General features: G+C 40.7%; 2 protein-coding genes and 1 long non-coding RNA gene across 4 annotated transcripts in view; 1 reads left to right on the forward strand and 2 right to left on the reverse strand.

The window, feature by feature from the left end:
- Positions 1-1,685, reverse strand: part of GPC1 (glypican 1) — a 300,200-nt gene extending 298,515 nt beyond the window's left edge. The window contains exon 1 of the mRNA XM_071812422.1: positions 1,629-1,685. The gene's annotated coding sequence lies outside the window, so the exon portion shown is untranslated. The remainder of the gene's footprint in view (positions 1-1,628) is intronic.
- A 66-nt stretch (positions 1,686-1,751) lies between these two features.
- LOC139828623 (uncharacterized) overlaps positions 1,752-25,461 on the forward strand; it is a 38,573-nt gene continuing 14,863 nt past the window's right edge. The window contains exons 1-2 of the long non-coding RNA XR_011740468.1: positions 1,752-1,914; positions 3,663-3,706. This is a non-coding gene — a long non-coding RNA (uncharacterized lncRNA). The remainder of the gene's footprint in view (positions 1,915-3,662; positions 3,707-25,461) is intronic.
- Positions 11,162-25,461, reverse strand: part of LOC136105341 (glypican-5-like) — a 349,014-nt gene continuing 334,714 nt past the window's right edge. For both annotated transcript variants that reach the window (XM_065845058.2, XM_065845059.2), the window contains one exon: positions 11,162-19,796. In XM_065845058.2, the coding sequence (XP_065701130.1) occupies positions 19,594-19,796 (203 nt within the window). In that variant the 3' untranslated portion in view covers positions 11,162-19,593. The remainder of the gene's footprint in view (positions 19,797-25,461) is intronic.

Raw genomic sequence — 25,461 nt, forward strand, 5'->3', positions numbered from 1 at the left:
GACTATTACAATGCAGCTCTAGCTTCCATTAAGGTCTCTTGAAAGTCTCCCTTGACTGAAAGCTTCCTTGCATTTTCATGCTTGTACATTCATTGCTATGAGTTGTCACTTTCCAAACTCTCTTCCACTTTGTGACCATTAGTTTAAAATCACGCTGATACAACCATCAGCATCTTTTTTTCCTTTCGTGTTTGCCAACAAACATTCAGCCCAAGTAGTTCTTCCCTAAAACTTTTATTTCTGAGAAGCTGCGTTACATAAGAGAACTCCTCAAGCCTGTCGCACCAGATCCAGATGAAGACTTTACGTCACTGATGCCCAAACTGGACATGCTACTGTGTCATCACTGCCAGTGATGTCTGGATTAAGGCAGAAAACACTAGGGTTGCCAGAATTTTTTTTTTTTTTTAAACAGATAATTATTTTACTAATGACCTCCCCATGACCTTGCACAAGCTGCTTTCCCTCTGTTTTACTTTGCTTCTACTTTTACTTGGCATTTAATATCTTTGCAAAAGGGACTGTCTGTAAATAGGCACAGCACATACCACTGTGGATCCCTCATTTCAAAGCAATAAGTGCCAATATCAAACAATGACAAAGGTCTCACAAATTCCAGAGAGAAGACATGGTGTATAAAGTACTAGAGAGATTTAGCATTGCTTTGCAAGAATTTTCCTCATGCTAAGTTTTGAGCTGGAAAAGCACATGCCCAACAGTGCTTTTACAACTCCTCTATGCACAAGACAGTATATTTGTTCATGCTTCTGTTTTACCCAGGCTTAAGTAAGGAGCTTGTCTGTAGTAAATTGAGGGGAGAATCCTTAGTGCAGTGCAACAGTAAATCTTGCAGCCCGTGGGATGGAGGGAGCTGTTTTTGCTAGCAATGCTCTTTGAAACAAAAGTGAAACTTGGGCATAAAACTGCAGGTGAGCATCAGCAGTGCTCCCCACAGCCAGGCTCTCCGTCGCTCACCCTCCCACCCTCCAGGACAGCAGAACAAGCACAATGGTTTGTTTTTTTTTTTTTTTTCTCAAAAAGTACAATTATTTCCCAGTAGAAGAAATAGTAGAGTGCAATAATTAAGAGGAAAAATACAAGCAGTCTTCCCACTGAATGGCCAGGTAAGGGCTGTTCCCAGCTGGACATGGGCAGGCACACCACAGCACCTCTGCTGCTACCGAGGGAGTAGAGCAGAGCAGAGGGAGACACAGCTGGAGATCATTAACCCAATCAAGCGGCTGCAAAAGAAACGAGGTTACCCTGATACTCTCATTTCTGAGCTCTGCCCAGCGAAGGACACAACACAGTCAAGTTTAACTACGGCCTCATCAGAGCAGGTAACAAACCGCATAGTCAGAACACCCCCGGTCAGAAGCAGCAGTGGACGGACAGCACAGAAACCCGAGCGGCCCTGGGAGGGCAGAAGGTGAGGGAGCTCTGCCCCAAACCAAGCCCTGGCCACGCTGCGGCTGCTCGGAGCTAACTGCGTCACAATGGCGGGGAGGGGGAAAACAATCCAAAATCAGCCCGCAACAACCCACCCCCGCACAGCTCCACCGCCACCCCGTCTCTCCGCCCGCGGGTACCCAGCAGGTTTCCCCCGAGCCGGCCCGGCCGCCACTCGCCTGTCCCGGCCGCCACTCGCCTGTCCCGGCCATGCAGGGCCGCCCATCGCAGACGAAGCTGAGGCGGCCACGTGCTCGCGGCGCCCCCAGGGTGCAGTTCCGGGAGGACGGTGAGGAACGAGGCGGGGTGGAGCGGGCTCCCGCCGACCCCTCTGCTGCTCTGCCACGGCCGGAGGTGCTCCCCGGCTCCAGGCAACGCCAAGGTGCTGCCCCCCGTACCAGCCGCACATCACTGCACCTAGGCAGAGGGGGCGGGAGCAGCCTCCATTATCTCAGCAAGCCCCAGGTGAGCTCATCAGCAGGAAAATGGTGGCAGGTTTGGGGATGAGCCCCGGGTGCCCACCAGCCCTGAGGCCTTCCCCTGCCTCACTCCACAGGAGTGGAATGTAGCATTGTGTCCCCTTCACCCTGCTGTCATGGACACGGGTATGTCACAAAGGGTGTGTTTTGGGGCAGGAGAGTTGTAGTTGCAGCTGTGATCTGGGCACCTGAGCTCCACAACCCAGTCAGCACCCCGAGGTGGGAACGTGGCCACCCCACCAACGCCCCTTCACAGAATCACAGAATGTTAGGGATTGGAAGGGACCTCAAAAGCTCATCCAGTCCAATCCCCCTGCCGGAGCAGGAACACCCAGATGAGGTTCCACAGGAAGGTGTCCAGGCAGGTTTGAATGCCTCCAGAGAAAGAAACTCCACAACCCCCCTGGGCAGCCTGGGCCAGTGTCTGCTACCCTCACTGAGAAGAAGTTTCTTCTCATATTGAAGTGGAACCTCCTGTGTTCCAGTTTGTACCCATTGCCCTTTGTCCTATCATTGGCTGTCACCGAGAAGAGCCTGGCTCCATCCTTGTGGCACTCACCCTTTGCATATTTATAAACATTAATAAGGTCACCCCTCAGTCTCCTCCAAACTGAAGAGCCCCAGCTCTCTCAGCCTTTCCTCATAAGGGAGATGCTCCACCCTTCATCACCTTCATTGCCCTGTGCTGGACTCTCTCCAGCAGTTCCCTGTCCTTGAACTGAGGAGCCCAGAACTGGACACAATATTCCAGATGGGGTCTCACCAGGGCAGAGCAGAGGGGCAGGAGAACCTCTCTGGACCTACTGACCACCCTCCTTCTAATCCACCCCAGGTACCATTGGCCTTCCTGGCCACAAGGGCCCAGCGCTGGCTCATGGTCATCCTGCTATCCACTAGGACCCCCAGGTCACTTTCCCCTACACTGCTCTCCCAACAGTTCGTTCCCCAACTTATACTGGAACCTGGGGTTGTTCCTACCCAGATGCAAAACTCTATACTTTTGCTTTTCATGAAGGGGCTGGAGGGTCCTGGGGCCACGTACCTGGGCCGTGTCTGGCCCTGTGTCCTGGCCCTTGTCCCTTGGGGACAGCCACCACACAGTGATGGTCCTCACCATGGCCTTCTCCTCCATGTGTGGGACAGATCTGGCCTTTGAAGGCAAAGCATTCCCCTCCCAGACCCACGGGGAGTGGGTGAAAATGCCTGACCCGACATGTGCAATATTGGTGTCCTGAAAGGTGCGTGCACCGGTCCTTTGAGGTACCATTGATTTACAGAACAAAATACTTCAAGAAGCCACAGAAATGAAAGCATATCTTTCATGAAGTACTCCAGGGGAGAAATTCCTTGCCCTGAAATCTCTTCAGTACTATGGAACGGAAAACTTACCTGTCTTTTTTTGTTTTGTCCCCCGTCCCCTTTTTTTTTTTTAACATTAAGTGCATTTTTCCTCTTCTGCTGTGATCTCAATTTATTCAGTGTTTGCTTTTCTGCTGGCTCTTGTGCACATATGTTTTCTTTTAACTGAATTGCTTCTCTATTGCAGTTGTATTTTCTTTAGTAGATACGAGAGAGGTCCAGCTTTGCAAGGAAATTTCCATGTAAGGTCCAAAACAGGCACCTGTGCATTAGGGACAGGCAACCTTTTTGGAGGGTGGGGCAACACCAGTGTGTGTTTCCTAACCTATATTTGAGCCCTAAACTGTCATTAAAAACAACCTTTTTCTTCTCCAGATGACAGTCACCCAGATGAGAGGACCACAGGGGACCATTCCAAGGTAGGCCAAACTCTCTAAATGTATCTTTTATACATAGCAGCCTTGAAGTGTATTCCTGGTAAGCATCAATAGCATTCATACACCTGCTCTATTTAAGGTTCTTTTAATTATTCCAGTCCCCATTGATGTTTTAGTGAGATTTTGTGTGAAAAGAGTTCAGCAAACCTAGTCCTGGAAATCAAGAGAGTTTACTAGGTATTTTTCCACTATCACTTTTCGCTGCCATTTCCTCAGCTAACCTTTGTTTCCCCTGTATTTGTTCATCACTTTGTCTAGTCCTTTTACAATTGCTCACTGTCTTGGATATCATCTCTTTCTGTGTGTTCATCATCTCCTGTCTTCTCTCAGGAGAAAGAAAATGCCACATGACGCAACAGTCCAGTAAGTTACTTGCAAATAATTCAACTCAAAAGTTTCTGGGTTTTTTGAACTCTTTACAGGGGTTATCTCTGCATTTTGGTAGCAAACAAGAGGGTTTATTGCTGAAAGAGCAAAAGAGAAACCACTGAGATTTAGTTTTCATGTTGCCAATGAGTGTTCATTAGTGCATCTGCAGAAAGATGAGAAGCAAGATGGAAGGGGTTTGGTACATTCATCTGCCTAAATATGCAAGTGATCTTGGTCAAACTATCTGGCATTAGAATAACCCTTAGTATAAATTGCTTGAATTAAATATCTAAATCACATGCGGACACTTGCATATAGTAGTGCTGCTTAAAAAAGGAAGTGTCTGAGGGAAGCCATTAAGAGAGGAAGAGAAGCCCAAAGACTCTAAGGAAGGTTAAACCTCACTAAAGAAAACCTGGTAATATAAATCCTTCATCTTCTCCCCCGCTGCACATGCAGATGTTTGCCAACCCCAGTGGAACATGACAGATTACAAAGGAATTTCTTCCAGAGGGTATCTTCAAAGCATGTGCACAGATGTATTTTAAAATAAATTGGGTGGGTATTGAATTCACATCATTATACTATATATACTGCTCGCTTCTTCCTTAGTGGATGACTCTTGGGGATCCTTCTCTCATTAGGTCCCAGACAGGAAAAAACCTCCACTTATTCATTAACTGGAGGACTGTGTAATCTGTTTTATTCATTGATCAATTAGTCATCATCCACAAAGACCATAAGCTACAACAGGCACCACTTTCAGTTTCCCATGGATAAGCTCTCTTTGGTGAAAGCAGGATCATTTTCAAGTGTGCTTTATACAATAAAACATGGGTCAAAAAAAACTTAAGCCTCCACCTCAGGTGATGAGTTAAATGTACTATCTACTCTGAGTGGCATAATAAATTTGTTTCGCTGTCTAATTTGTACTGCAATGAAGAAAGAAAAGGTGAAGCCTAACACAGAACCAAACCCAATACTCTGTAGTCTTGAGAGAAAATATTTACCCTTCAATAACACAGACAAAGAATTCAATTCATATTTTTCTGAGTATCATGAATTTTCCTGACAGGTTGTGAATTTTCCTTCATGTGTAATAATGTAAGGTGGCAATAACAAGAGTAGAATCTGAGAATGTTTTGGCACTGTAACTGTGACTTCTCTCTGGTGTCAGAGTATAACCTCCATTTTGCTCCATGAGTGACATTTTACAACTTACTGCTTAGCTTACTCAGTCCAAACCTATTTTTTTCATATACAGGACAAACAAATTAATAAAGATGCCTTTGTGTAGTTTCATTGCTTTCTTCTATTATGATGATCTGCTTTTCTTTCTCATTTTTTTCATTCTACTGCCCTCCAAGATAGTTTGAGAGCCTAAGGCCGAAGCAAAAATAAATGAGGAATTTGGTGTTGATGAATTTAAATGAGGGCTTGACACTGGGGGAAGGAATATTTCACCTGCCTTACACTGTGCATACACTCTAGGACCCTGCTTAAGAGCCTATATGAAGACTGCTATCAAAAGTTGGTAGTGTTCTCCCTCCTGAATGGCTTTGTTCACTTCTAGACCTCCCATTAGGAAGGAGAAGAAAAGGTAGAGCAGATACCAGAGTTCAGAGACAGGTGCTATCTGCTGATAAGGGACAGGAGGGAAACTCCTCTTAGTAGAGAACTGAAAGAAGATCTAGAGTGATTATTTTAATGAGAGGCTATTATAAAGATTAGTAAATAGCATGCAAAAGGTTAATGAGGATCTGCTGTTATTCTAACTGTGAATATAAGAACAAAATTATTTTCTGGAAGAGGGCTTGGATCTAGGAACATGATTGAAAATGGCTAGACAGTTCAACATGATAAATGGAAATGTTTACAAAGCGAAAGTGGTATCAAAACCAGGTTAGAGTTTCACAATGATCCAGGAAAAAGTTGTGAACTCTGAACAGAATATGCACTGCACAGTGTGGTACAAAGATGTGTATTTATTTGGGGGACCCCAGATCTATTGTCACAGCAAATCCAGAGTACAAAGTTAAATCCTGGAGGAAGATTAAATGTACCCAATGCATGACTGATTCCATTATTCTCCTTTATGGGTTTGTGGGGTTTTTTTGTACTTTCCTCCTATCCTTCGTCTTTTCTATTTTCTCTTCTGGGATAGGTTATTTTAGACTGAGATGGTCCACCAGACCACTCAGGAATTATAATGCTTAAGCCTTCACTCATGGGACAAGCTGATAACTCTGAGTAATGCTTTTTTTTTTTTTTTAGCTCTTCATTTCTTCACATCTATTTAATTATAATTCCTTCCATTTACCGATTTGCCTTCTTTCTAAACTTTATGCTTATTGATTTCTGAAGATAACCGTTAAAGACAAGTACTCATTTCCATGTACCATGAAGTCATTTGGGAGTTCTCAAAAGAACATTTGCCCAAGTAATGAGGACTGACAGTTCACTGACCTTTGCTCATACGACAACCCAGAGTACCGTCTTATACCATCATTAAAGTGAAGCACCTTGAAGTCATTCATTAAATAATTGCCTGGCTTTGTTCTTAATAAGCGATGAATTAAGCCCTCTTATATTTAACCCAGAGTCTATAGCTCAGCCACTATTAACTTTTCTGCAGCCTTGTGTCCCAGTCTGGCTTCCCAGAAATGCTAGTAGATTTTTTTTTTTAATTATTTTTTCCTTGAGTAAGTCCTAGATATGTTAGGGACTATGGGCTTAGGTATCCACAGGGGAGTATCCATCGTAGCTAGCCAGTATTAAATGTTCTACAGTGGTTTGCTCTTTTAGCTGTTTAAATCATGGCTGCAAGTTATTTCTGGGTGCTTTTTCAGGAGAACAAAATATAAAAAGGCACCAGCGAGCTCTACTTTCTTGTTTCATGCTGTGAGAATCCACAGCCCTCTGCCACCCAAGGAGCAAGAGATATGTCCAGAAATGCATAGCAAGGAGCTGCAACAGCAGTGGGAGGCTGAGGCATCTTAAGCTCTTTCACTGGGTGACAGATCTCTTTTTGGAAACACATTCTTCCCTTTTGAATTTGCTGTGTGAACCATCCCTTTGCAGTCTGGTAGATGAACCAGCTTTTCTCATAAAACCTTTGAAGGCCTGAAGCAACTTGCTGGTACATACATGTGTTTCTGCACAGCTAGGTGTCTATATATGGAAAGAGAAATAGATAATAACAGCGCAAGGCTTCTGCTGCACTGATCTGTCCATTTGCAAAACAAGCCTCATTTCTGCAGCAGAGCGGAACACTGAGTGACAGGAGGGCTGGAGGTGGCTCCTGGCTGCCAGCGAGGAAAAAAGGCACAGGGAAAACAACCCTGTAGCTGTGCCCTGCATCATCCTGAGGCCACTTTTTACTCCAGTGCTAGTAAAATAGTTTGGGGATCTCAGTTTTGGACGTAGTTGCTTACTGGGACAAAGCAGGTGGCACTTTTATAACTGGGTTTTCCAGTCAATATAGGTTTGATTCTTGATATTGTTGTGTGTGCTGCTACATCTTTCTGTCTGAATGAAGGACATTCCTAGGTTCTGCTTTGCCCAAGGATGAGTGATTGGGAGTTAGCAGGCAGCATCAAACAGGAGGAATCACATTCCTATTAGCTCATTTTGCTCTGTGCAAACATTGGTCTTGTGCTTTTGACTTCTTGTTCGGGCAAAATAAGTTGCTCCTCTTAGTTACCTGCATATCTGTGGGTAGGAACATAATTTTATGAGTAACATTAGGAAGTTAGTATTCACCAGTGCATTTACTTCTGAGAATTCCTGTTCTGGCTCTAAGAAAAGGTCAGGGTAGTCACCACAGTGTGGTAAGTTAGCACAGGCAGATGTTCTTAATTTGTGTTGATTTTTTTTTTTCCCCAGATTTCCTCCATGGTAAATATAATTTCTTCTTTGCAATGAGAAAAATTAAGGTTCTGGGAGGTTAATGAACTTGTTTGTTCACATTGTGCTAATGGATTACATGCCAAAGTAGGAGCCAAAAACATGAGTTCTGATTGTGGTTCTGACATGCACTTGCAATGTAAGAGTACCATTCCCTGAGCTTCGTTTTCCCAGACAGACAATGAACTATGGGTCTCTTCATCTGAGGTTAATTGGAGTCTCTGTACCTTTCCTTAAAGAAATGCCCTAAGGAAATTGATGCACTAAATGTGCTTCAAGAAGTTTACATCCAATTTAAGGTGGAACAGAGAAAGGAAAGACAAGTGATAGGTGGTGACCACAAGCTGAATGCATCAGAGAAACACAGCACTACATACCAGGTACGCAGGTAGCACAGGTGCTTTCCAGGGAGAAGCAAAACCGCCGCCAGTGTTAGGGGTTTGTAATCGTGAAAGATCTGAGGAAATCCACATTTTAGACCCAATAGGACTAGGATACTTTCTATTTCTGCAGACCAACTTACTCTCTAATGAAAAATATTGATTTTGCTGCTAGAAAAGCGTGCTCACTTCTGGCTGAGAAAACAGAGGGCAGGCACCATAACAGTTTGTGCAATACAATAAAGGGAGCAGGCTCCTGCCGCCCCAGTGCTTGCCTGAATCAACAGATAGCGGGTCATATGAAAAAAGGCCTTTTTTTAAAAAGGATGGCTCTGAAGCTGAAGGGTTGTTTCAGGTCTAATTCATCCTTTTTTGTTGCTGGGTGGAGGAAGATCAGCATAAACTTCTTTCCCTTCCTTCATGCCCTGTGGGAGCATCTGTAAGGTCTGTGTTTACCTTGAGAAAGGGACCGGCAGCTTGCTGCAGGACCCACTGTGAACCCTGGGGTAAAACACTACACCTTTCCCCCCAGGGAGAAGAGAGAATGGTGCCTGGGGAACCATGGGAGGCAACCCCATACAGAATGAGTTTTCTGTCTTCTCTATGGGGGCTTTTCAAGTTCTGGACCAGTGACTGCACAGCCAAAAGTCTGTAAGGTAATGCTGAGTAGCCACTGTGTGTGAACAGGGCTCATACATCTGGTGTAATCTCCCTCTTGCTCTGGCAAATTACTTTCATCCATATGTTGTTTTCTTGAAAACATGCAAGATGGGAAAGTAGTAATCTGTAATTGTAGGACATAAACCTGTAGGTGTAGGACATGGGTTTCTGTTGCTTTTGGAATTCCTTCTTCCTTCTAAATTTAACTCTGAGTCTCCTTGAAGACATGATAAACACAAATAAAACCTGTCTTTTTCTTATATAAGCAGGAGTATTTTCAGTTTGCTCTTTTAGGATGGTGGTAGTTAATACTGAGTTCCTGAGTTAATAATGATTTCACAAGTGTTCTTTCCAAAAAAAGACTGTTTATTTTCAGCTGTAAAGCTGAAGCGTAGGAAGACTTCCTACACTAAAGTCACGTTGCCTTTCTCAATATCATATAAGGCAAGCCATCATTCTGATAAGTCAGTGGTTATATTTGTAGCTGCACCATATTGGAACCTCTGGGACGAGTCAGGCTAAATCCACTCTTTTTACCAGGGTTTGGATATGACAAATTCTAGACGTGTGTCAGAGCCAAACTGACACATTGTTTAAAACCAAAATCAAACATCCAACAACAACAACAACAACACGAGGAAAGATTCAGATTTCTGATGGAAAAAGCATCAAATGGATCATATACAATTAAACCGCTTCTGTCATTAGTCTAACAGAAGGGCTAGTTGCTCAATACAGTTAAAGGTCTTCAGTCAATGATATGAACTCCAGCACCACTATTAAGGAACATCCTCGAGGCATCTCATCATATCTGATGTATTTTGTGTATTTTTGGAAAATAAGTACTGAATCAGGTGAGAGGCAAAGCCTTTAAATAACTCTACAAGTTTGAACCGTCAAAGCAGCACGTCTTAGAACATCTTTGGGAAAAGAAACAACATCCTTTGAAGTGGAGGCAGGTTGGATTTCAGAATGAAGCAGCTTCACAGATTTAGACACCTGCTTAATTAGAGGATGAATGCGAAATCCTTAAACTTAAAAGGCTTTTATGAGGCAGCACTTCAGAGAACAAGCATTCCTCGAGCATCGGCAGAGAAGAGCTGTTGGCTATTATCTTTGGAGCTGGGTCAAAAACGAATATATTAGCAAAAAGGACTCTCCATAGATGGTGAGATGAGCTGTATGTAATTCTCATACCTCAAATAGGAAGCATTTTGAAAGAATTGAGGAAAGCTGGAATCATGGATGCTTTAGGAGGCAACACTCAATTCATCACGCAATCAGAAAGCAAAATAAGGAACAAAAAACTAGGTAGGTAGATAGCAGGTATGCAGTCATTTAAACACAGTAAAGGAACTTATTTTTCATTACACTGTTGTGGTTCAGCAGTCTGTCTGATAGTTTTTATGCAACCCATTCGAGAATAATACAAGAGGAGCTCCTAAATACTACCAAACCAGGAAATAGAAGAAACAGCTAATGTCTTTCACACCAGCTTTTAAGCAGGAAAAAAGCACCTCTTTTGACAGAGAAGTGTAGAGACGCTCCTGAAAAGTAGCTTTAACAGATGCTTCTAAGAGCAAAGGTCTTTGCTGTATCACTTTAGGGAATGGTAGAGACACAACCACAATAATCAGCATCTGACAGAAAAATACCAGATTAGGGTTTTTTCCCCTCAAAAGAAGAGAAACTGCAAAGTTCATAACTGAGAAGTGATGAAAACACTAAGCTGACAGCAGGGAGTTTCCTTTTTCTAGTACACTGGCCTATGTGAAGACGCAGAAGTAATGCAATCATAATCAAAACTACGGACAAAGCTTTTAATATGGCACATAGTTATTGAAGACGTGGGTCAATGGAGAACTCGGATATGATTGTTTATGTAGGAATGGGCATTTGATGAAAAAAGTCCTATCTGTTGTGTGGAAGTATTTACCCAGGAGACTGCTGCAAGGATTGTGTCTCTTCAATAATATTTAGAGCTCCCAGAAGAGCAGGTAGGAACCTTTACATCTCACTGTATTTATTGCAAGAGAAGAAGAGCAAGAAAGTAGTTATGTGCTGAAAAAAATGGACCTTTCTTTGCCAGACTATGACAAAAATATTAAGAGTTCCTCAGCAGTTCTCAAGGTCTGCATCCTTTATTCAAAGCATCATCTGAACAGATTAAAACAATTTTATTTAAGATTTTATCAGCTTTGTAACTTACAACAAAAATTATGAAAAACATTCAGAAAAAATACAAAAGTTCTAATAGATGACAACAATTTCCTGTTCTGGATTATTTTTATTCCCATTCATTGTTCACTGTCCTTTACAAAACACACTGTTTACTATAACTTTTCAAAGTAGCCTTGTTCTTCTTTTAAGACATTGTTTTCAGACTGTTTTTTAAAATTGTCCTTATCTTATTCAATGCTGAAAACAAACTGAAGAAAATTGACAGATTTATTCCATAAAAATAAAAGCAGATATACTGCAAATAAAACATGTGCTTGGGAAACAGAAATAAGTATTAGAGCTTGAATACAGCTTAGGCCAAAACCAATCTATTGTGGAACTTACAATACCCTTGATGCAACTAATGTAAAATACAAATATAAGCAGCCTAATAATTCCTGTAAAATAAAATGAACTTAAAAAGACTAGGAGGCCATAAACTAATTATTTAAAAAGCTAAAGAGGAAAGCACATATTTTACTAGAATTTCTACCCCAATGTACTGTAAACATTCACACTGAATTAGTTCTGATATCGAAATACAGCAAGTGGTTGTATTATGCAAGGTTTAGCGTATTGGCTTCCATTTTTATCCTAATACTGCCCCATATCATAAGTGGGATACAATAAACACCTAATACAGTATTGCTGCTACGTTAGCCTGCTCCCGTATGCAGCTGCAGTGTTTCAGGAGTAGGTTTCAACCCTCTTGTTCATCTCTAATGCAAAAGCTCAAATATTGCAGTTAAATTCATTTTCTCATGTTTCAGTGAGACCACCACCAAATGTCTTATTGCTTTCTTCACTGCTTTGTGGACTTGTCTACAACTTTTGCCTGTAAATGATTTTCCATCTCTGAGCCATAAACTCTAGCTTTTCTCAAGAAAGAGCCGAAGGGTGGACATCCTCTTTCACGACAAGCAATCTCTGACACCAGTATCACTATGTGCCCCAAGAGCAACCCCACTCAGAGCAATCTGTGTCTTTGTGAGGCCCAACGCCCTGTTTTGGTTTCATTCCAAGTTGGATGTTTAGCATAATATAAGAATAAAGAGCCTTCTTTTTGTTTCTGCTTAGAAGGAAATTTCATTTCTTCTCCATAGAAGAACAACAGGCTACACTAACTCACAAATTCATCACCACTAATCTGGAAACTCACGGATAATTTTATCTGAAACTGAATGCAAAGATACACAAGCTTCATCTGAAGCAGAATATGGCTGCTTGCCTTCTCTGCTGTTCAGGCTTCTCTGAAAACATCAAAGCCGCAATCAGTTCTCTCCACAGAGTCTCAATTAGTTTCTGAGGCCAGTTTAAAACCCAGATCCTATGTTTTAACATGAAACAAAAATCAAACTTCATCTGCCTCAAGGCCTGATCTGTATCAACAAACCTGCTCTGAGAAAGATTTTCCACCCTAGGAGATACTCACAGTATGAACATCTCCTTGTAGCCCCAAATCACACCAGCTGCTTCTGGAAAAGGCCCCCGCTGTGCCCCTGGAAAAGACTTAAGGTATCCCATGTGTTAACAGATTTTCTTATCAGGCATGAAGATACTATCTGATCAGTGGCCCAGGCAATGTAAAACTGTTATGCAAATTTTGTAATCATTGCAGTTACTCTTGATTTTCTGCACCTGCAGAAAGATGGGGAGGAATTCGCATTCTTGGGCTAGATACTATGCTGGGGTAAATTTATATAGTTAAACTGACATCAAAGGAACTGTACTGATTTGTAGGTACTGACGGTCTGTTGCAAGATTTCATAGCCACAGAAGAGTCTCAAACCCTTTTTTTGATTTCCCAATTTCATATGTGTGGAGGTTGTAAATATTTGATATTGGCATTCTTGTATGAAAGTTTTTTCCAGATCTGCTTTCTAAAAAGATCAAATGATCTTTCTCAATATACTATGCGTTTAAATAAAAAATTACTATTTATCTATAAGCTTACTTAAGAGACTGAAGCAACTGGTTTAATTTCTACAATTTTAACATAGTATCCTTGACACTTCACCATAACAATGCTTTTGATAGTCTCTGATTAGTAAAACTTCTTAACGCTATATGCATATACAGAAATGTGAAGGTTGCACTAGGATCTATATTCTTGATATCTTATTGCTTTCCTTTTTCATTACTGAAAAAAACAGGCTACAAATCTGGGTACTATACTTAATTATGGGAAAGAGTTATCTATTTCCATTTTAACTGAATTAAAAATGTCAGTACCTATTCTAGGTCTAACAGCCTAAAAGCCTGAAAACATGATTTTGTATTCCCCTGAAAAGTAATTTTTACAACTGTGTATTTGCAAGGAGTTCACAAAACTAGCAGTGTATTTATTTTTCAAATGAAATGTCCATAGCCTGTAGAATAATTCAAACAGGTGCTAATTAGGTGTACAGAAAGGCCACTGAGGATAATTTATGTATTCCCCTTGCAACAGAAAAAAAAAAAAAAAGAATAAATGTTAATTGCTTATATTATGCAACAAATGATTTTTAGGATGGTACTAAATTAGCTGCAAATATTATAATTACAAAGTACTGGGTAATTTACTAAAGATTAATTGAAATGATTAAATACAAACTGCATAATTTTGCAAGGTTGTATTAATGCTTTCTGCACAGAAATGATAAAACCAACCTGTGGTTGTTACTGGCTATCTAATGAAGTACTTTATGCACCTCATGAAGCATCAGTGGCCTCTCTTTTACGCACCCTTCTCTTGAAAGGGTTTTACATTATTTTCATGGGGGAAAATCATTGTAGTGTTGATAATAACCAAAACGTCTAAACCAGTCTATGTTAAGGACTAAGTCTGATCTCAATTACATGGGAGCAACACAAAAATATTGCTTTAGGGTCTGTGTCCAGCAGCCTTTTCTGAAAGCGGCACCAACTGTGGCTATTTACTGAATAACAACTTAAGCAATTGCACATGCAGTTTGAATGCATTCCTCATCAGCAGAAGGAGGCCCACTTTAAGCAAGACGCTTGGAAATTTGAGTACAAAGCACTAGTTTTAATTAACTTTCATTAATTCAGTGCACCAGTATCCTGCACACAGGCTTCATCTTGTGCTGTATGGAGGTGGAAGGGGATGGTGATGAACCGGGAGGAGGGGAGAACAACTTAAAAATTGTTCTAGTCCAGGAGGGTTTTCTTAGCTAGGAGTGTGCTCTACTTTAAATGCAGGATACTTTTCTGAGTTTATTATCTATTTATTACAATTCCTTGGCCAGTATTTATTTTGTTATTGTTTTTTTGTTTGTTTGTTTATTTGTTTGTTTTTTTGTGGCTTAATATTTAATACAATTCAAATGTAGTTAGCGAGTGACAGTGGAAACAGAAGAGAATTCAATATTGGGAATAATTCTTGACTTCTGAGGCAATAGGAAGAAGACATTATCATGTTCTTTTTGACTAACGCATGTCACAGCTGTAATGATACTGACTGCGAGATGTTTCACTTTTCATTAACACACATGCCACATGTCATTACAAGAAGCACTGTGAGTACTGGCTTTCTATAAATGAAAATACATGTCTTGTTCTTTTGGCTAGCTGTAACAGTAAGCACGCACAATGCTGTGATGCTCAATGTGCGGGACAGACACATTCTAGGGAAGGCCTTTGATATTCTACAGACCTAAATTTACCCATGTGCAGAGACAGAAGAGAAGCATGTATACTAATTAATTCCCAAATGGGTAGACTCTTTATCCATTTTCAATACAAGGCTGAAATCCCCTTGACACCATGCTAGTTATAAAATTTTGGCTGTCATTTCGGCTAAGCCTTAAGATCTATTTAATATGAAGAGTCCAATTCAAGAACATAGGGACGTTCTGGATTTTTGTCCTACTCAGTATCTCACTTTAATGTGCGTTTCAGTTCCTTTTACTTGAACAGGTCTTGCTTAAACCTAATCTTGAATAAGAAAGGCTCAGTAAATCAGGGCAAAAAGGCTCATCTAACATTAAAATGAAGTCTGTGCATAACATCCATTAGAACAATATTGAGAAGACCCATACAGGAATTAGAAAGTCAAATTTAAAATTATGAGATATGTTGCAGTCTTGGTAACAAAAGGAAATAGGGATGCATTAAATGCAGATCTGATTTAAGAGATCAAAGAGATGTGAATCTCATAGGCAGATAACCATAAGCAGAGCCTCTGAAGTCAGTGCAGCTGGACATTATTATTTGTGTTGCCCTTATCAAGCTCTGGCAGATATTTGTACCTCAAAAGGTTCATTACTGAGAGATCAGAATCACAATTCCTTATGCAAAGTACCTGGCGCACTAGGAGACAGGGCATAACACTGGCAATATGCAAACCAGCAAAAAAGTGCAAGGTTGAAAATGAGAGGCCAGATTCTGTAGAGCATCTGAATTGTAAAGAAAGTGCAATTCATAGCAGGTATCTGTGAAACTGCCCGAGAATGCGTCCTCTAGACTCTCTGCTGCTCTTTGTCTGGCCACTCTCCATGTGTTGATTTGGGGAGGTCTAAAAGCTGCTTGAAGATGAGCCGAGAACACTGAGCTTAGGGCCTCAGCAAAGACAGCTGGAGGTTGCCAAGCACTGGGACATTGCAGCCACCCGTGCTTTTGTCCACCCACCTCCACTCATCTCCCAGACACTTTCACAGCCAGGCAGGAGACAAGCGACACATAAACCTCTTGAACCCCTTATATGAACCTGCCTTATCGTGGAGCCCAAATAGCAGTGAAACACCACAAACTGACTGTGCACCCATGGCAATTCTGTCTTACTTGGTAAAAAGCCTGTGTCACTATCAAGAGAAAATGATAGATGGATTTTACCCACAAATGTGACAGCAGTTACTTTCCAATGCTGGCATTCACAAATGCTGGCACAGCAAAATATTAAAAGAAAGTCATAGCAAAACAATAAACATTCCGAAAGCAGTGGCTAAATACAATTCATAACCGTCAGGCAAAACTACAGCAATGCTGCTAGACTGGTGCCTTATTTTACACTGAGATTACATAGATGAGTTAAAAAATAGTTTGAATTTAGACCTTTGTAATTACATCGTAATTACAGTGTCCTGGATAACAAAATAAGATTTTGTAAAATAGGTATCTTATTCATCTGAAATGAAATACTTCATTTATCTGACACAGCCAGTTGTTTTTGCCTTTGCTGGTATAAATTTTTGTTTGATGGAAAAATATTTATTTTAATACATAAATGCAACTGATCCTGAGGAAAAAAAAAAAAAGACAAACAATCAGTAAAATACACTGCATTGCCCTTTAAAGCTGCACCATTTCTGATGCACATTATGAACATATTTCATGCTGGTTTGACCAGTAGTACTCTTACAGTGGAAAAGCCTATTAGTGTGAAATGTATTAAAAGGGGTGGAGTCCTCTGCAGTCTCTTCCCTCGTTCCATAACAATTTGCATATATTCAAACACTGGTTGAATCCAATGAAATGAGTTGAATCTACCTTACCAACAATTTGAACTTGTTTAGTTTTGTTACAGAAATTTTAAAAGGGTTGTCTCATATAGCTTGAGAGATGAATGCTACATCCTACAAATATTTGGCGACCAAACCCAAATTCAAACACTTGATTTTTCTGAAGTTTTTGTTTAGCTAGATTATGACATTTACCAACAAGAAAAAAATCCCCTGGGTGAGTTATTCTATATGTGCCACTGCAGGGCCTCTGCAGCCTCCTCTGCACAGCTGAATACTCGGCTAGCTAGATCACCGCTCCAAGCTACAAGCACAAGACCTTTTACAGAAAAGACCTCGAAAAGACAAATCAGTTAGAGTATTCTAGTTCCATCGCTGCCCGTGAGATGAACTGAAAACTCCACGCTGCACAGCTGATATTTCTGGCAGCATCAGAGCCCAGCCCTGAGACCCCAGCTCTATCCACAGGAATCTTGAAGGAGACTTAAGTGTGCAAACGCAGATGCCTGAACTGAGCATCTGAAGTGTGAGAATACTAAACTAGGGGTCAGGTTCGTGACAACAGGGGTGTCAGGTCAGCAACAGATACTAATTGCTTCAGTGAAGCCACGGTGGTTGGTATTACCTGAGGAGCTGGTGGTAAGTGTTGGCACCTGATGGACATTTCTGTGTGCACGGCGACCAACCTGTCCAACAGCAGCCATCGCAGCCGATCCCTTTAAAACTGCAGTGAATGACAGTTTCCTTTCACTGTACAAATTACATGACTTACACTCTCCTCAGGTAAAAGTGCACTTTTCCAAAGGGCAGTGAAAATTAATACAAAAAGCCTCTTTTTAAATTACGCTTCAATAGACTGGTGCAGTTCACAAACCCTGGAAAACACAGGAGAGCCATTGTTGTACTTTTGGGAAAACCAATTTTCACTGATACGATTGGAAAGCACTACTTAGGGATATTAATATCCTTACCATTTTGAACATTCAGAATTAAAATATAAAATATTTTGTTAGTATCTTTTCTATCTTATCTCCTTGTTTCAACATTAAAACTGAATGCTCTTTTAGAAAACTTAGCTCCTGCTACTTTAGAGATAACCTCCTTTGCAGCTGGGTGTGTCGATGGTTCTGATTATACCTTTATGTCTGTAAATATGATCTAAGAGCCCAAATTAAAAACAAAACTCACGATCCACCTCTGCAAACATAATCAGACATGTTGACTAATACTATCTGAGAACATACCAGTGAGTCTTTGTTCACTTACTGTATGCTTGTTCTGTATTATTGCCACTTGCTGTATAATGACATCCAGTAGTAATACTGGAACATGGCAGCTTCTTTGATTCAGGCTGTAATTTATAAAATCGAATTTGCTGATAAAATGCCTGAAGTTGGTTAGCAAGACACAGGGTTCTTCTTTTGAGTTATGTCAGTAGCTGTATAACTCTTAAGTATCAAAGAGATGCTTTATAAAAAAAAAAAAACAAAGGCAATTGTTTTACATTAAATCTTATAAAACTGTACATAATAATAGTCTACAACATGAAAATGGCCATTAAACTGTTGTAGTAGTTATGAAATGTAGTAAATATAACAATTCTAATGTTTCATATATTTATCATATTAATCACTGTATTCATACAGTTGTGTTTGTATAATATATATATATATTCAATGGCACAGAAACAGTTGTTGGAAAACGCACATTAACTCTTAACCCATTAGAAGTTACTATAATTTTTTTCATCCAAAAAGTTAACAAATGAAAAAAGAAATAGCCTTGTAATACAATGCACTTTTTGACATAATCTAGGGTAGCAATCTAGATGACACATAACAGAGAATGCTCTAGATTTCAGATTGCTTTACATTTACACCTACTGTAATACAAAATTTTAAACATTAAATGTAATTAAATAATACACAGTTTATGAAACAGTTGATTTCAGAGATCCACAATGCACAAAATCTAGTTAGTGCCTAATAGGAGTTCCCAGTAATTTATATCTCTGGGACCTTTATGGAAAATTTAAGTTGGTTTCTCTTTAACATCACCTAGGCAAAGAAAGTTTGAACTGTTTGTGTTTTTTTTTTTTTCTGTCTACGCAGAGCTGCATTCAACTGGATAAAATATTATATTTATTTATGTTTCCCATTGCTGGACATTCATCCAGTAAGCCTTGAGCATATGCTTAAGCATCTGGTAATGGCATTTTGTGGGGCAGGGAAACTCATTATCGATATCCCTCAGTAAACAAAGTGTTTCTAATTTTTTCCATAGTTAAGGCAACTATACTGATATATTAGACACACCATATGCTTTTATGTTGCTTCCTAAAAATCTAAACAGTAAGAGTGAAAAGAAGTTTCAAACTTGCTTTGATCTTCCTAACCACTTAGGTATTGCATCAAGCTGGTGGAGATCACTTTAACATGGTTTACAGCTGTAGACATAGCTTGCTAGCTGTTCACTAGAAAAATAAAGTATGTATTGACTTGAATTTGAAGACTTGACCATTCATATAACTTATCAGATAAATCAAAACCAGCCAGTCAAATTCCAGTGAATGAAATTTAGAAAAACAATAACACACACATGTAAAATTTATGTGTTTTCAGTTGTTTCTACCCCATAAGTTAAGCTACTCAGACCCTTGTCATCATTCCCTCTGTATCTTGGGTGGGCTTTGTCAAAGGCTATCTGCAGGCACTGTAAGCGATCACACTTGGTATCTGCCAGCTCCAGCACATCATTTAACATTTATTCTAGCACATCACATAAACTAGAGAGCCATTTAAATTTGTTTTCTGTCGGTTAAGGCTGTAGGTATAAATGACAGAACCGCTTGTGTCGTGGCTGCAAGGCAGTGCAGCTACAGCAGGCAACGGCACAGAACTGCCAGTGCTGCCAAATTAACAAGTGAGGAACTCGGGGCTGGACTGCTCCCATTTCCAGTTACACTGTGTTTAGAGGATGACTTGACAATGCTTGTGGTGGTTGTGGTGTCAATCTTTTTCACAGTTGGTTTTGGTTCGTTTCTGTTTTCTGGATGGGTTTTCTTGTCCTTGAGTATATCTGAAAACATGAAAGTAAATGTAAGATTAATCACACGTCTTGTAAATACTGGCTTTAAATTCTGTCTGTTGTGGGAACACGTTGTGCACTAGTCTGAATAACTGAATTGCATATGAAGAGTGATGAGGCACTTGTGTTAATGTTTTAGTTGGACCTAGTATGGCCTGCTCTGCTTGTGTCCCTGTAGACACAGCCTGAGCAGAACGACAGGTATTCTGCATTGCAGAGGCTGGTCTCAGAACCCAGTTTTCTCTCACAAAAAGTATCTTCAGTTTCACCTGGGATGGAACTGGCTCATGTTTTAAAACATGATGTTAGGATTGAATGGTTTTGTAACATGCCCCAGTGAAACACGTGCTAAGTTGCTGAGTTGCTGCAGGAGGAGACTGGAGAACATATCAATTTAATGTAGCTTCTTTTTGCTTTGCCACTACCCTTAACATTAAAGCAACATGTGACCATTGATACGGTAAGACAACCTGGCAAGAAAGATGACATGAGGAAATACATAGGTGTCTCATAGGTGTTGTTCATCAATGTGGGCAAAAACCTGGCTACAAAGAGAAAATGCTCTAAGTTTTGTTTAATTGTTTTTCCTAGCAAGTACAAGGATTTTTTGGTTTTGAGCAATACAATATCACTAGCATTTTTTCTCCCTCCAGATGCATTTTGGGGTAATTTGGGACATTTTTAATATAAAGGACTAGATTCACAAAAGAGTATTAGTAGTCCCTTATTGCAAAACATAGATTTTTTTTAAATGAGAAAATGACTGATAAGGGTCTCTAGTTACCTTGACATTCCCAAGCTATTTGCAAGTATTACTGAGATCATACTGTCCTTGAACCCTCTCATTGGCATTGGGGAGGGAGAAAATAAATTTTTTAAAAAATCACTAGTTCATCTGATGATGGGATGATGATTTTACAGTCAATCTGTAAAAGCATTCCCAAGTGCCTGGCAAAAAAACCCAAAACACTTAACTGGAAGAATTTATAAATTAACAATAACTTTTCAGGTCCAAGCTTAAAGGATTTGTGATACTAATGAATGCAATGCACATACACAAGAAAGCAAAAGGCTGTAACACAGATTAAACAACAGTCCAATCTTAAAATAAAAACTCTGAATCACAGAAGCAAGTTCCTGGCAGAAACTGGAAAGATGGAAACTATTCCAGAAATGTAAATGCAATCTGAGATCATTGTCTGCATGCCAGTAGTTCTGAACAACCATCAATAAACTCACTTGATAATAAAAATGAGCTATTGTATTGGGAAAGCACACATTGTTCTTTTGCCAGTATAAACTGTAAAAGAAATGCAACGAGTTCCTCCATTTTATCATAATATCAACATTAATCCCAAAAGAAGCCGTGACTCCTAGGCCTGGCTCAGGGGTGGCTGCCAAGAAGGGGCACTGGCTGGCAAGATGCGCAGTGGTGGAAAAGTGCAACCTGCCACTGCGCTCCAATTTCATTCTGGCAAAACGTGGCCATAGCACCTCATCAGTTCCAACTGGACAAGGGAGCTATCAGAGAGGGGGAGAAAAAGCATGCTTTAAATGTTTAGAAAATATCAGTATTCTGAGGACACAAAGAAAAATGGACAACCTTCAGACTGTCATTAAAGTAAATTAAGAATAAATCATGGAAATAGGTGTGTTCTGACACTGCCTAGACTCCTTTCCATCACTGTCATTCTCCTTTTCGACTGCGGTAAGGGCACTATTTCTTTGCTGCCTCTTATATCATCCCAGCCTGCTGACTTCAGCTCTCTGGGGCCAGCTGATTAAATTAAGACCTCACTCAGGTAAATCTATTCCCCTCTTTCAGTTGGCCATGTCCAGCATTGTAACTTCATTGGCCTCTATAAATCCACCAGACTGAAATGTTTTAATTCGTTTATTTTCTTAATATTGACTTAACCAAAAATCTAAGGTAAGATTTAATGCTATCAGAGAGGCTGTTGGTTTTTAAAAGCTTTCCTCTCAGTGACTGCTTAATGCACTACATAACAAGCGTTAAATAATACATTAGAAAATTCTGCCTTTATCCTTTCCATGGGAAGGACTACATTCTGAATTCAGTCTCTGTCTTTACAGCAGAGTATCTTCTGATGCTATTCATGGCCAGTTCTAATTTGGGATTTAATTGTCTCAAACTGGCATTTCATTTAAAATGCTCTGTTTTCTCTTTTCTTAAAAATAAATAGAAATAGCTTCAGTCCTAATTCAGTTCAAGATCTTTTTCAATCCTATATTTAGTTTTTAAGGCACAAGTTTCAGCAGTGTAAAGATTTCATGTTTTATTCCAGTTTCCTCAGTTCCTGTTGCTTACTCACTTGGAGGTTTTGGCTGAGAGACTCCAAGTTAAATGAGTTTTTCCTCTTAAATCTTTTTCTCAGAGTCAAAGATGGTTATGTTCAGTCTACTACTAACGTTCAAAAGCAAAAAGATAGTGAGCATGCTAAAAAAAAAGAAAGTGTAGTGTGAAGACTATCACAGAGCTGAAAGAGCTGAAACTCCAGACTCAACAAAGCAAACCCCAGGTGTTCAATACCCATGAATAAAGCCCTTGGAGTATGACTTCATAAAACCAAAGAAACCCCACAACTTTAGTTTATTCTAGTATTTACATTCTGCATTTTAAAGGCTATGGTTCCAAATTAAAAGCTTTCTCCATCACTAGAGACTTTCTTTCCATCATTGGTCGTTCTCTCCTTTCCAGAAATGGAGCAGTTAGAATCTTTGAAGGCTTCAGCTAACCTCAGGCTAACACGTGTGATGGCCCTTTGGCCACTGGCATATGAATATTGCTCTACACTGTTTTCACTGCATCACAATGGTGATACAGCCACTGTAGCAGCTGCTGTGCTGTTCCCTTATCCAGGCTCCCAGTATGAATATTCAAACCATGCCAACAGGGGTACTTAGTGAAAGCAGCTGACTGCCAGAGCAGCCTTTGTGAACAATCTTGTGGGACTCCTGCTGAGGATGAGGTCTGTTGGGGTCAGGGAAGATGGCTCTGAGTCCCTCTAGGCCCTGTGATTGCTGTGAGTACAGAAAACAGCTCCATTAGTCCAGGGGACTGAGTCCACTTCCTTAGCTGAACCTTCATCCCTGTTCGCTACTGTTAAGTTCACATCTTGACAACATAAACAAAGCATATAATGAAAATTACTTGACCTCAGTGTTAGAGCATTTAGGATTATCTTCACCTCAAAGATCTAACCGCAGATTGCTACGCAGTAATACATGTGTCGCTCAGATAGCACTGAACTTCTCATAAATACTTACATAGATCAATACTATTCCTCAGAGAGACCAGCTAGCATAAAAGGGAGAGTGAAAACTCTTACTATCATTGAATTTAGGAACAGGAAACATCCCCTGTAGTGCAGGCTGAGCATTCACACACTGAATCCTAGAATGGTTTGGGTTGGAAGGGACCTTCAAAGGTCATCTAGTCCAACACTCTGCAATGAGTCTGTCTCCATCTTTCTTGTAGGCCCCTTTTAAGTATTGAAAGGCCACAATAGAGTCTCCCCGGAGCCTTCTCTTCTTCAGGCTGAACAACACCAACTCTCTCAGCCTGTCCTCACAGGAGAGGTGCTCCAGCCTGTGGCCTCCTCTGGACTCTCTCCAACAGGTCCATGTCTCTCTTACATTTGAGGCCCCAGAGCTGGACTCAGCACTGCAGATGGAGTCTCACCAGAGTGGACTAGAGGGGGAGAATCACCTCCCTCGACCTGCTGGTCACTGCTTTTGATGCAGTCCGGGATACAGTTCGCTTTCTGGGCTACACATGCACATTGAGGGTCATGTCCAGTATGTCAGACATAGCCAGTAATGATACAGGGGAAAACTAATGTGATTACTATTTTTTTAGGTTATTACCAGGTTATCTGACACAAATTGAAGCCATATTGGCACCCCAGCTGTTAGTTCCCCCTCCCTAGCCTAAATGATTTGCAGTTTGTTACTGGTAGGGATTATCAAAGATGTAAATACTTACTGGTGTACTTGCAGGCTATTGGTCTCTAATGAACAGCATTAGCAAGGTCTGCTTAAAAGTCTGCTGAGGTTTTCTATTGTCCTGCTAATGGATGAACAAGCTCATCTATTCAACAGAATCCCCTTTACATTTTTGTCCTTCTCTTGAGCTGACTCGTTTCGCTGTGATTGCAAATGATCAGTGTGTCAGGGAGTCTTTCCCTGCAAAGCTTTACCAGTGCCACTGAACCCTCCTCATCTCCTGCCTGAATCACACTCAACACTGTCTCCACTGAACTGAAGGGTAAAAGCAAAGACTCCTCATACGGGCGGCTGCTGACAGAAGAGAAGGTATTTCTAGAGTGGAAGTAAGAGGCAGGAAGGGAAGGGCAGGTGAATAGGTTAATCTCATGTTGGGGGGAAGCTGCATTAGTTTTGGAGAAGCCTGTGTGGGAGCTGTCCCAGCACCTTTCAGATCCAGCCCTTGTTGCCCTTTGCCTCCCACAGCTGAGCAGACTCTGCTTTGTACAGCGGTCCAAACGCTAAGGTGCTCGGGCAGCGTCTTTGTGCCTCAGGACCTCAGTTCCTCAGGCAGCATATTTTTGATTAACCAACAGCCATGGTGCCTGCAGACATCTAAGGCTACAGACAAGTGTACAACCCCTATGAGGGAATTCTGAATACAAACAAAACAGAGAGATTTGCCAGGCTAGTCCTCTAAATGTTAATTATAGCAGCCCAGTTTCTAATGGAGTGGAGCACTGAGAGCAGAGAACTGATGTTCATCAGTTCAGCATGCCCACAACAGAGGGGAGATTCTGAACACATTTCCATCAGTTTTACACAAGAGCTGCTAGGCAGAACTTTCAACCTAGCTATTTTAGGGACAGACTGGAGGGGAGAAAAGAAGGGGAGATAGTTTATTTCTGCTTTCACGCATCAATTACATGAAGCTAGACCTGCCCATTTCTTCCTTGACTTTCATGCAAACACTGTGCTTTAGAAGGACAGAATGTCAACAACTATGATAGCAAATTAATGCCTTGGACTTCAATGCATCATCATGGTTGTAATGATACTCATAATGCAGGTTTAAAGCGAACCGGTCAGTACCTGCATTTATTCTGCACATTGTAGCTCAGTTGCTTGATAAATGTCCCTTCGATCACAGGTTTGGTTTTGGCTGACAGCTTTGTAAGAATTAAAGCTAGGTGCAACTTGGTGGAACAGGCTCTTAAATTACAGTAGATGCTGCAGTGTTATTATTAGCTTTTTATCACCTCTGGTACCAAAAGCTGAAATTACTTTTACATATTCAAAGGAAGGAGCTCTGAAATTGCAAAACTATGCTGTCACCATAAAATGTACCAGCAATTTCCAAATAATCTATTATCGTGACATTAAGACCAGCACTAATTATTTCCAGTTACAGCTGCAGCAGACAAATAGAAACAGGAATGCTGTGGAAATGGGAATGTGCGAACTCCCGAAGTGTGATGAACTCGTGATGCAATTCTCCAAATTCTGGAGGCTGTTATCATCCGGTATATAATACAAGTCAGTATAAGGCAGGTGTAATATATCCCTTTCTGAGCCAGAAAGAGGGGGTGATTAACAGCTCTGCAGCCTCCCATGTATGTACTGCTCTACTGCTTTTTATTTCAGCTGATAA

This window comes from Patagioenas fasciata, chromosome 9 (assembly GCF_037038585.1).
Source record: "Patagioenas fasciata isolate bPatFas1 chromosome 9, bPatFas1.hap1, whole genome shotgun sequence".
Lineage (NCBI taxonomy): Eukaryota > Metazoa > Chordata > Aves > Columbiformes > Columbidae > Patagioenas > Patagioenas fasciata.